We start from the raw sequence: 12,876 nt of genomic DNA, 5'->3' as shown, positions 1-12,876 counted from the left end.
GCCGGGCACTCACCGCTGTGCAGAAGTAGCCGCAGCCGGGACAGCACTGGTGCTTCACCATCCGGCCCCGGTGGTCTTCACACAGCACCAAGAGTGGCGCTTTGCTGGATGGGCGCATCAGCTCGTGCTTGACCACGCTGTTGGTGCACCTGCCCAGCTGCAATCAGACAGGACCAGGGTCAGCGACAGGGTCTTCGGGGAGAGGCCTGGCGGATGGGAGTCAAGGCAGACTCCGAGGGCTCCCGCGCAGGGCTGGGAATGCAGAGGGCAAGCAGGGCTCCATCCTCTGCACACCCACCAGAACAGACCAGTGAGCTTGACGAGTGGCCAACACGCAGTGGCAGAGGAGTGGGTGGTTAAATTGTCAAAACGAGGAAAAAGTCCTGGGCAAGTTGGGGTCTGGGCCAGGTACTGAGGAAAAATGGACAAACACCAGGCCGGATGGGAAGGATGTTGTGGGTCAGTGATGGGACCTCACTGTGAATCAACGGAACCCAGAGGCGGTCACGGCGTCCAGAGCAAAACACCAAGAAAGGGCTACCGCACAGACAACGGGCTGAATGTGGCCCAGGTGCACCCCCACTTCAGCCTCCGAGGAGACCCCCATTCCCTGCCTGGCGACTGCTCAGCTGACCGTGCCCCCCACCTTCCCTGACTGACACGTGCCTGAGGGGGGAAGATGGAGACAAAGCACAGACACCAAAGCGAACAAGTGGAAATCAGCAGCAGTGTGAGGAGCACACGCCGGGGCAGAAGAAGAGTATGTAAGAAACTCACCGGTGCCCCTAGAGAAACAGACCTTGTGGCCGTCCTCACACTGAACAGGAGGCTATGAAGGAAGACACACGCTCGGGAAACAAGAGTGAGCTCTCAGAAAATTAGAAGGAAGTAGAAGAAATGGAAATTTCCACAGAACTGCTGGAAGACAGATGGGGAAGTTTCCAAAAGTAAAGCGGAAAGTCAAAAATATGGAAAATAGAAGAAAACTAGAAGCTCCATCTAGGAGACCTAAAATGAAGGGAACACGGAGAAAAGGAAAGGATCAACAAGCAAGGGCAACAGGTTTCCAGCACGAAGGGCACGCACGTCCCTGCTACGGGGAGCCGCTGGCGGCCCGGGACAGCGGCGCACTCCCAGCAGGGCAGCAGCATGCACAGAGGAGACGGCCACCCGCCGGCAAGGACTGCGCGGCCCCGCACAGTGACAACCAGAACGAAGAGGAGTGATCTCAATAGAAAAAGGAAACAGTGTCCAACCTAGACTACTGTCCTGAGATGAAGCATTTCCAGAACATGGAGTCTCGGATACTTACCTCCCAAGCCGCCTTTCGTACAAAGATACTGAAGGTTACATACCACCAAGATGAGAAAGCTACAATACAGACTGACCTGATATGCTGAAAACACCTACAAAAATGTGCAATTCTATCACTTTAGGACTGAATTTAGAATGGGTACAAACACAATGAAAAATGAGAAAATTATTAACTCTGAGAAAGATAAAATGTTGAGGAGGGGAACGTATTCCAAGCACACCGCTGGCTCAGTTTTGAACATTTCCATCATCTGTTTTGAAAATGATAAATACTGTTCTAACCAAAATCGAGGACATAGCGCAGACTGCAGGTGAGGTGGTGAGAAAGAAATTAAAAGGTGAGCACCCCCTCCCCAGTCAGAAGCCAGCAGGCAGGGTCTCCCAAGGAGGCGATCAAGGAATGACAGCAGAAAGCAAGTCATGTAAAACTATGGAGAAAACACAAGGAAAAATTAAAACAGGTCACAGTGGCTGCACGTGGGGAGGGAGACCAGGAAAGCCAGAGCAAAGAGGTGGCACAAACAAACATCAGGAATTCTGTGAAGCGGACACCTGACAACATCACGGACATTTACAGTTGTCGCGAGATGAGATGCTGCTAAACGCCCACCGCACACAGGACAGACCTGCACAGAGACTCATCTGGCCCACAGCGGCAGTGGTGCTGAGGCCGAGGGGCTCTGCTCGGGAGTCGGAGCACAAGGCCAGGAGCCAGAGCAGGCAGCACGGGCAGACTGGTAATGTTAGGAAAGTCAAATGAAGATGCCAGAAATAACACAAGGTGGAAACAGATGAATGCATCTGACTGGCTCACCAATATGTATAGTCAACAAGGAAGAAAAAGGCACTGAATTGAAAAAGGTCCATGTAATTAACCCAAACTGAAAACAGAAACAGAAAAAAGAGCAGAGCACCCACCAGCTGAGCCGACATCAGATACCCCAGCACGCGTGATGAGATCCCGGGAGGCGAGTCCGGCCGGGAAGCACAGGGCTGCCTGGTGAGGAGGCTCTGGGACAAGCAGGTGCCAGATCAGAGTCCAAGAGGCTCAGGGGGAGAGAAGGAGGATAAACACGAAAGAGAAGAAAACAGAAGAGTAAAACCATCCTACCCAGGCCCGAAAGAGAAAACCTCAGAGCAGCCAAAGAAAACGCTACAAGCAGAGGAGCAGAGAAGCCCAAAGAGCAGCCCGCTTCCCGCCAGAATCAGGGCACGCGGCCCGGGGGCAGCGTGTGCAGGCCTGGAGGGCTCGACGCGTGTGACGATACCGCCCCCAAATGAAGGCAGAACACAGACGTTCTTAGGCACACAGAAGAGACAGAACTCACTGTCACCACGGGCCTGCGCTAGGGGGTGGCCGCAAGGGCAGGGTCCCGGGCACCGTCTACATGGAGGGAGAGCACTGTCTGTGAGGGGCTAAATGAAGGCCAACCACAGGCTGCCTGCATGTGTAATCAGTCTGCAAGATAACTACTTAAAGAAAAATAACAGCACCATAATGTGGGTTTTTAGCATATATGAAAGTAAAACATAAACAAGAGGGGGAGGGAGGATTTGGAGCCTGGTCACTGTGAGATTCTCACACCACATCAACTGGCGTGGCGTCAGCAGAGATTAGAGACGCACGCTGGAGACCCCGGGGCATTCACTGCAAACATCACAAAGCCAATGGTGGGATAAACTGGAATCATAACAAATTTCAATCCAAAAGGCAGAAAATAGAGAAAAATGAGTAGCGGATGGCATAAATCTTAACACCATTAAGATGTCAGGGGCGCCTGGGGGGCTCAGTCAGTTAAGTGTCTGACTCCGGCTCAGGTCACAATCTCGCAGTTCTTGCGTTCAAGCCCCGTGCTGGGCTCTGAGCTGACAGCACAGAGCCTGCTTGTGATTCTCTAAATAAATAAAGAAAGAAACAAAGACACAAATAAATAAATAAGAGCAAAGACCATCAGATACGTATACAAGAGTAAAACCCAACGACACACTGCCTAAAGAAATCTCCTTTAACTTTAAAGACAAAGACAGGTGAAAAGTGAAAGGACAGGAAAGCATGTGCCCTGCAAACATGGGTCAAAGGAAGGCCAGGGTGGTTATGTCAGTACCAGGCAAGCGAGGTCTCGCAGATGTGCTTCCACCGGGCTGCAGAGGGCACCGCCGAAGGAGGCGTGCGCACGCAGAACAGGGCTTCAACACACAACAGGCCACACCAGTGGGTCCAGAAGGGGAAACCCACAACTGTGGCTGAAGAGTCCGACACTTGCCCCTCGGGAGCAGAACCGACAGACGAAGACCGGGTTCCTGACAGCGGCAGTGGCCCACAGGATGCATGCATCTGCCACCACTCAGAAACACACACAAAAAGGGGACTGACTTTCACCATGTGAAGTGTGCCTCAATAAAGCTGCCCGACAAGTAAAACAAAAAGACAAAGGAGCCTGTTTTGGGAGGACTGCTAACAGCTAACTACAAGACAGGCAGGCCGCCCAGACAAAAACAATTTTGGGGAAAACAGCAGTGGCCTAAGAATTTCCTGGAATCCCACATAAAACTGAGCAACAGACCGCAAAGCCACAAGCCACAGACATATTTACAACAAAAGCAAGCTACCACAGCTGCAAGACGCAAGCGTCTGGAAGCAGCCACAACCCCGTTTAGCGATAAGACATGTGTGACGCTGGTGTTGGGGCAGGAAGAGAAGGAAGACCAAGGCAGAGTCTCAGGGACCCAAGGACGGGGACACCAAAATACCAACAGGCCCTCACTGGGAAGCAGGGAGGACTGGGGAGGGCGGCCTGAGACCTGGGGCCAGTACGCCACAGCCTCCAGGAACTCACAAAGCCGGCCACCAGGTCTCCTGCCTGCCCAGGGCACAGGGGCACCAGGGAACAGGTCACAAACAATAGGGTGAGGGAGATAAGGCCAGTGCTTCTCATAATCTTTGGTTTCAGGATTCTTTGTGCATTATGAAAAACTATTAAGGGTCCCTGGGTGGCTCAGTCGGTTAAGCGTCCGACTTTAGCTCAGGTCATGATCTCACAGTTCGCAGGTTCAAGCCCCACGTCAGGCTCTGTGCTGACAGTTCAGAGCCTGGAGCTGCTTCATATTCTGTGTCTCCCTCTCTCTTTGCCCCTCCCCTGATCGCATTCTCTCTCAAAAATAAATAAACATTTATAAAAATATTAAAAAACAAACAAGGGTCCCAAAGACCTTTTGTCCAGGTGCGGTGTATCTCCTGACATTTTACCACTGGAGATATTTAAGAATAATTTTAAATTTTAACTTATTTAAGAATAGCAATAAACCTATCACATTAACATAAAGACCATTTTAGTGAGAAGAGCAGCGTGTTCTATATTGTCTTGTAAAACTCTTTGAATACCTGGCTTAATAAGAGAGCCAGACTCTCCATCCACTTCTGCACTTAGAGCGGCCACACCAAACTCTCCAAGGGAAGTTCCGTAAACGCTTTGCTGCTACATGAACTCTCAGACCACTGTCCGCAAGGTTTCAGTACTGTCCCATTAAACTCCACCATCTTGTACTTTGAATGACCCTGTAACACTAAGGAAATTACGAATTCCAGGAGTGAAACAGATTCTCAATGTATAAAATGCCAGCATATACTTTGTGAAAAAGATCAGTGAAAAGACACACAACTTTTTAGTGTCATTATGAAAATAGTCTTAACCTTCCAACTCCACGAGAGTTCAGCACGAAGAGTTCCCACACACCCATGCCAAAGATGGGGCAATCTGAGCTTCAAGAATAATTACAACACAGAGAATTAAAACCCATCAAAGGTGTTTAAATACATAAATTCATTAACATTATAAAAGAAAGAACTGGTCAACCTCAGATGACCGAGACTAAATTCATGATGTGAAGGATGGAGAGAAACAGAGACGGGCTCTCACAGACCCTGTGTATACGATCTCTTGTATACGATCCTCTAGATGTCCGCTGCGGGACAGAACAAATGGGAAGACAGGCCCCTCTACACAACAATATGTGAAAGACCACAGCCATGCTGAAACCTAGGAGGAGTTAATAAATACCGACATCAAGAGTAAGCAGCTGCCACCATCAGAAAGAGACAACCAGGTACGCTGCCCGTCTTGTCCTGGTCTGGTCTGTCCCTGCAGCAAGTTGCAGGTGAGCAGGGAGGACAGAGGGCCAGTGGACTGCACTGTGAGCATGAGGCACAGAGTCTAGTTGAGGCAGCCATGTGGCCCAGGTTGTTCCACGGATGGGGGAGGGGACGGGATGGATGGGAGGGGAAAGGAAAGGGGAGAGGAGAGGAGAGGGGAAAGGGGAGGAGGAGAGGGGAGGGGAGGAGAGGAGAAAAGAAAAGAAGGGAGATTATAGAAAATTAAAAGACAAAAGGCCAACAACGTCTCCAAGTTCTTAAGGGCAGAATGAGCCTACTCCGCACACGCAGGGAAGGCGAGCACTGTGGATTGGCAGACTGGGGGTCACTCAGGCCCAGGGTCGATCCCGAACCTTGGTGGCAAGCTACCAGCATGTTTGCCCTGAACACACTCATCGGGCCAAACATCTGTCTTGTATTATTTTATGGATCTCTGCTTTACTTTACAACACACTGAATTCAGAAAAGACCATGCATGAGTCCCTAAGATGCTAAAGGAAAGGAGAGGGAAGGAGAAATACAGTCAAACCCCCGGGCCCATCAGGATACCAGCACTCAACAACAAAGACCATATAGGTATTTGTTCTGTCCATCGAGTATAGACTGTGTTTCTGGGGTGCCAAACAGCCTTATAGATTAGATGAGGGACCCTCTTCTGTGCCCAAGAGCCCAGCCAGAAGCTGCAGAGGTACAGCAGGCCTACGAGACCGCCAATTCCACCATGCTTCCGGGGTCCTGCCTTAGTCCCATGACTGCTGCAAAAGTGAGCTTGCTTACTTCATGGTCCACACTTTCCGTAGCCATGCACTGATTGTTGGCCAGAGTGGTGATCTCTCGGCTCTTCGGGGTTTCCATCCGGCAGCTGCAGAGGGGCACTTCCTGAAGGCCATCCGTCTCCACCACGTCAGGACCATTGGCTAGCCCTAAAGTCACAGAGACGCAGGAGTGTCACTAACAGCACAGTGCATGCCCAGACTGGCGTCTGCTATATTCAGTGGTACAAAGTCCCCACTTCAAGATGCGGTCTAGAAAGTGACCAATTATACAGTCTTGCACACCTCATGTGCAAGGAAATAAAACAATGCCAATTACTTTGCCAGCACATGCAGCACCCCACAGCAGGAAGGCCCACCTACAGGTGGAGGGCCTGCTGCTGGTGGGAAAAGGCGGGAACCTCTCCCGCCAGCACAGCACCTGGCAGGCCCCTAAGAATCCCTTGCTAATCCATGTTCTCGGGAGCCAGGACCTAAGTTCAGAGAAAGACTATACCTTCATCAGCTACTGCTAAATCTTTGGTTTTCACACAAAAAAAGCATACAATACATGTTGAGACCTTGTTTTCCTCCCCTGGTTTTAGAATTGCAGCCACAGAAACAAACATTAAATTCCATTTGGAAGGGTTTCTTTTCCATGTAGGACATTCAGTGGACTGAGGAGAGAAGAGCTGAAGGAAGCCAGGCCCACAGGGAGGGTGTTCGTGAGGACGGCACTCCTCACCTCCTCCTCGTCCCCACCTCAGGGTGAAGACGCTAGACGAGCAGTGCTGGGGAGGAGAGGGGCCTGTAGCCCACACCTGAGCACGGCCGGAGTCAGGCCGGCCTCGAGGGGTGGGGTGCGGGAAGACCCCTCAATCCGGCCCGGCTACAGGGTCCGGCTGCTTCCACAGAAAGACACATTCTGAGCTCTCTTCTCGTGAGACAGGCAAAGAATACTGGCCTCGTACCACCGCAGCTCAGCGCGGGCCCGCGTGGGGCTGGAGGACACGCCCTCACTGCCCACCGCTCCGCTCGTGTGTAATCCAAGGCCGGTCCTTGCCAGGAGAGCGAGGACGCAGGTCCTCCACCACTGGCGGCAGTTACACTGACGAGTCTCTGGGTCACCTACACCCCAAGACAGTGACACCTGTCCTTCGTGAGGAGAGGACACAGGGAAATGGTGAGCGAGAACTAACACTGGATTCACTACAAGTTTAAAACTGGGAGAGCCCTGGCGAAGACTGCTTGGCAACTAGATTTTACAATGAGGAAGACAGAGGTGGTGCGGGGGCCCAGCCAGCATGGCCGAGAAGGGTGAGGGCAGGGGTGAGGACCGGGCCTTCGGAGTTGGTTTCCCACACTCAGGGACAAGGCAGCAGTGGTTCAGACGCCTCCTGAATGTGGGATGTGCTCCTGTCTCCAGCAGCGGGAGCTGCCAGGGGCATCCATCAGGTGAATGGCTCAAGAGAACCCCACCCGAGTACCCACTCCCACTGAGCTCTGGCTCCCCCCAAAATCTCCACGGCACCCACTTCTGGCTTCCCCTCCCATGGCCTGCCGGCACCACGACGTCACTCAACCTCAACTCGTCCGACCTGGCAGCAAAGATGCCAAGAAGGACGTGCAGGCAGGGAATTCTGATGGTAAACCTTCTCCAGGCTCAAGCCTGGGGCCGTCAGGATTCACGACCCTGAACCACCGCCTGCCCTCCCTCTGCACCTGTCACAGAAGTAGGCCCCCCAACCCCAGGCACTAAAATAAATGTACACACACAAATGTAACTTGTGTCTTCCATATGCCGATTCTCTCAATCGGAAGTATGACTTTTGACCCCGCACTGACTAATTAGTGAGCAGTTGCCAATCCTGTCAAGATTAGGAAGTCAACTTAGAAAATGTCACAGAAACTCAGGAACCCTCTGCTTTCTCCTCCTACTTCTCCAGCTTGGCCCGCACCAGTCTGGCCCTTACTTTCATCAGAAACAGAACAGAAGCATTAAACACACAACCTCCCGCTGCTCAGCTAACAAGCCAGGACGAGCCCAGGTCGCCACACGAGTGAGCGACAGGAATTTCCACTGTGCTTCTCACATGCCTCCCCACTGGGGCACAGCAGCAGGGCAGTCTGATTAAAGGAAATACTATTTCCATCTTACATCCAAATCTAAATTCCTGAGACAAACTTAAAATCACGTTTAGAAAAATGATTCATGTGGAAAGAAAGCACGAGGTGACTCTGCCAACAACTTTACGATGTTACGGAGATACTTTCTGCTCCATTTGGTGCAAGAAGAAGAAAAATGGTTTCTCTGAAGGACAAGTCTACAACTTGTGTCTTCAGCTAAAGGTATGATTTCCCACACTAAAAAGGTGATCAAAATTCCTCTAAAAAGCTAGTTATGTGTCCTCAGAAGACTGGCAGGTTAAACCCGTTAACAGCACATGACCCACAGCTTCATGGTCCATGTGGGATGTAAATAATTGGGGATTTTACATTGTAAAGAGATTTTCCAAAATAGCAATTAGTTACTTTTCACTGAGGAAAGATTCTGAAACGGTTCAAGAAGAGGAAACAGCGGTGGAGGCAAAGCCCTGCACAACTGGGGCCAGCGGGCGAGAGAGCTCCAGGGCGGCAGGGGGCCATGGCTGCGCCCGCACCCTCACAGCCCAAACCAGCACTGGGTGTGCCCTTTGTTTCAGGACAGAACAGACCTGAGCGCCAATCACAACTGGAGCCAGATGATGACAAAGCCACGCTATTCAGAGTTTTAGCACCTGTGTATTTCCTGAGTCAGCAGGGAAGGAGGACACTTTTCCATCAGGAACTCTACGTGACAACGTGTCTGGCTGACAGAGGGAAATGCAAGCCAGGACCACCTAAGAGCCTGCTCTCGTGAAGTGTTTCACGCCAGTGCTGTAGGTGACGGGTAAACACGCCCCTGAGGGTCCACTCAGCCACCTTTTAGGGATGCAATTAATCTAACGTTCCATTACTACCCACCAGGGGGCATCACGTTAATACAAGGCCAACACCCCAGCAAACAGCACCTTCTGCTTGTGAGGGCAGTGTCCCCTTGACACGGAGATCCAGGGAGTCCAGAGAGACTTCCATGTATCCCGTGCTGTCTCCTGGTGCTGTCTGCTCCGTGCTTCCTGAAGATGACGTATACGCTTCAGAACCTGCGTTCAAAAGGGACCAGTGAAACGCTGCACGGGGGCCAGGCCTCTCCAGCAGAGACCAGGGAGAATGCTAATTAACCCATTCAAAACAACAAACCCAAACCCCACCACTGTCCAGGCCACTGCGGCCTCACTCTCATTTTCTTTCCTGTGCATCCTTCTGCTAACTCCCCCTTGTCCACAGACGGTTCATGGGAGGAGGGGGAGCTGTATCAAGAAAAACAAGGAACTAACATGTAAAAACATCTTTCTCCGGAACTACATCAGTTAGGTAAAAGCTGATCAAATAATCAAGGAAACAGATAAAAACATAGTAAATAAATGTTCTATAAATACTACTTTAATAATAAAACAAGGCTGCCTGGGTGGCTCAGTCGGTTGAGCTTCCAACTCTTGATTTTGGCTCAGGTCATGACCCCAGGGTTGTGGGATCGAGCCCCGTGCCAGGCTCTGAGCTGAGCATGGAGCCTGCTTGGGATTCTCTCTGTCTCCCTCTGCCCCTCCACTGCTTGCTCTCTAAGATAAAAATTAAAAAAAAAAAAAAAAAAAAGCTTTAAAAATAAAACACAAAAATCTGATTGCAGGTGTGAAAGACCAGCTGATGAAAGGTAGCTGCAAAGCCACCCCATGCCGTGTGCAACGTTCCGGGAAAACCTGCCCAAGCCCACAGACATCTGAATTCTGGATTCACAGGGAAAGGATGCGGGACTACAGGGACACTTCCACCTGTCAGGCCTGGTGGTCTATGAAGGGTATCACATACCACAGGGCGACACAATCTGAATGCAACTGAGGAGCCTGTGAAACGGTGGCTAACTAGACTCGGGCTTCCTGTGCTCTGGAACCAGCTTGTCCACACACCCCCAGAGAGCCCACGTGGGTCCTTGGCATTGTAAGCAGACTTCCCCGAGGAGGCCTGTGGACAGCACACACCTACACAGGGTAATATCGAATGCCAGCAAAGGGAAGGTGCCCATATTTCACACCAAGCTTCTGAACATTAGTAGCCGATGATATGTCTGTGATCACAAGCAAGTGAGCCGTAACTCAGCAGTGTGGCATCCAAGGCCTTTGAATGCGTGCCACACTCTGCACCTTGGCTCATGGATAGACAGGAAGATGCCAACCACGGTGAGAATCACCACCACAAATCTGAAGCACGTGAGCAGTCTGGGCAATCCTAAACACTTTGTAGAAAAGAGTACGACTCAAACTCCTGTGTCTGTAAACAGTGAAGCGTGCATCTTACACGTCATATCCAAGTCTTGGATCTAGCAACGCTTTTCTCAGCCTGCATAAAAGCCACATGGGCTGGTCACTGGCAGCGAAGAGAAAAGGAAACATGAGTGAAGGAGATGGAGCTCATGGGAGGCTCGCGGGTGCAACACACAGCAATCCTCTGTGCTTTTGGAGATGGCTCTGCCTCCCCGACACCCACTTAGCAAACCAACTCATGTACTGGGGGCTAGAGACGAACAGCACAAGCTCCTTGGCTCTCGGTGGTGTTGTAAAGATAAGCAAGCAAATGAAACCGGCTCTATGACGACTATTGACAAAGGTTCAAAGGGCGACACAGAGAAAGATGTCAATTTAAGCAATGATGCAGGGACAACGGGGCACCCACACACAAAAGGAGCATGGCCCTGCTGCACACCACCCACAGCAATAACTCAAAACTTCAAGAAGAAAATAAAGAACAAAATCTTTGTGATCTGCCTTAGTGAAAGATTTCAGAGATCCCAAAAAGCATGAATTTTAAAAGAAAATAATTCATAAATTAGACTTCAGCAGAAATTTTTAAACTTTTACTAGGTGTATGTATTTGCAAAACATGTACCTAACAAAAGATCTGTATCTGAATACTGAGAGGACTCTTGCAAGTCAACGAGGTAAACAATCTGATTTTTAAATGAGCAGAGGAGAGAAACCCTGACAAAGGAAGATACACAGGGCCATGGTGTGCCACCTCACTACTCACTTGCTAAATACAAAGTGAAGGCGCAGGGAGGCCTGCGGCGCCCCAGCAGCATGGGGCCCAAAGAGGCCCAACAGCCACGAGAAGCGAGGCAAGGGCGCGGAGAGGCGGCGCTCGCGTGCTGCTGTGGGAACGTAAAAGAGGGCAGTGCTCAGGTTTCTCACTGAAAACCGTCTGGCACTTACCTAAAAAATCAGACACACAGCACATAACTCAGGCATTCCACTCCTAAATATTTACCCAAGATAAACGAAGGCATCTGTTCAATGAAGATCATATACAAATATCTGTAGCACTTCTATTTGGAAGAAGCAAAAACTGGAAAGAGCCCAAATGTCCATCAACAGGCGAAGGATAAACCCAGGGACAGCCATGCCACGGCCACCTGTCCTCTGGTACTACAATGCAGAGGACTCAAAAGATTACATGACAAAAAGCCACTGGGGAAAGGTGCCTACCCCGTGGTACACTCCAGCGGGGCCCTAGGCCATGCTAACCAATCTGCACACACAGCATGGAGGAGAGGAGCCTAGGGATGGGAAGGGCTGGCTGGGAAGAGAGACAGGCCACCAAGTGGCAGCAGGGCATTCACTACAGGGTCTGTACTGGAGGTCTCAGGGTCATACACGTGCGTAAAAGGTCACCACCTTGAACGTGAATTACATACACTAGATCACAAGCAACAAACCTTCAGCAACAAAGCTGTAAGAAGTGACCCCTGGCCCAGTAGGCCTGTGCACCTTCTGGATTTCAGGGTCATTTCTTTCCCTGCATCCTCTTTAACAAAATTACTTCCAGAACAGGGGAATCTGACCAAAAGGCCAAAAGCCACTGTGTGGACCCGGGCTGACGCTGCCCGCACCTGACACTGAGGGTAGACACAGTAACCACATGATGTTCACAAGCCACAGATTGCTGGGCTCACGGGGAAGGAGATGAATAATCCCCATTAGCTCAACATTCAACCACGAAGTCAGCATTGAGGGAGTTTTGCCAGAAGGAAGCCACCTGAGGATCACCTGAGGGTCTCTAACAAAGTTCAGACGTTTCCACCCCTTAAAACAGTAGAGCCCTTTTTCTAATGAAATCCTATATAGAACCCCCACCCCCACCCCAGGCCAGCCTCCCGTGGCCCCACCGCCACCCACGGAGTCCAAGAACGCAACAGCACGTTTACCTAGGATACCGCTTTGCTTCTTTTTATTTCTCCGCCTCCGTTTCCTAGTGGGTTTGATCCAGGGGCTGTCAGGCTTCCCTTTCCTCTTGAGAAACTTCTTCTTGATACTGGATTCAGAACTCTGAGAACCAAAGGGGCAGGAATAGAAAAAAGCAAAGCATGGGAACTTCTGAAAGTAAAAGGTACTAAAAGTTGTGTTTTCTTGCAAACTAGAATACCTGGGAAGGGAAGGGAAGGGAAGGGAAGGGAAGGGAAGGGAAGGGAAGGGAAGGGAAGGGAAGGGTTAGGGAAGGGTTAGGGAAGGGTTAGGGAAGGGTTGGGTTAGG

The 12,876-nt window shown here is 50.7% G+C and overlaps 1 protein-coding gene across 9 annotated transcripts in view; it reads right to left on the bottom strand.

Annotated features, from left to right (window-relative positions):
• Nucleotides 1-12,876, bottom strand: part of EHMT1 (euchromatic histone lysine methyltransferase 1) — a 147,263-nt gene that overhangs the window by 42,668 nt on the left and 91,719 nt on the right. For 5 of the 9 annotated variants that reach the window (XM_039220783.1, XM_039220785.1, XM_039220784.1 and 2 more), the window contains 4 exons: nt 12,551-12,671; nt 9,267-9,398; nt 6,242-6,387; nt 14-157 (listed from right to left, as the gene is read on the bottom strand). In XM_039220783.1, coding sequence (XP_039076714.1) covers nt 14-157; nt 6,242-6,387; nt 9,267-9,398; nt 12,551-12,671 — 543 coding nt within the window. The remainder of the gene's footprint in view (nt 1-13; nt 158-6,241; nt 6,388-9,266; nt 9,399-12,550; nt 12,672-12,876) is intronic. The other 4 variants (XM_039220790.1, XM_039220792.1, XM_039220789.1 and 1 more) reach the window with 2 other exon arrangements.

Source organism: Hyaena hyaena, unplaced genomic scaffold (assembly GCF_003009895.1).
Source record: "Hyaena hyaena isolate Hyena2069 unplaced genomic scaffold, ASM300989v1 scaffold_911, whole genome shotgun sequence".
Lineage (NCBI taxonomy): Eukaryota > Metazoa > Chordata > Mammalia > Carnivora > Hyaenidae > Hyaena > Hyaena hyaena.
The sequence above is the reverse complement of the archived record's forward strand: the minus strand, read 5'-3'. Positions and strand labels throughout refer to the sequence as shown.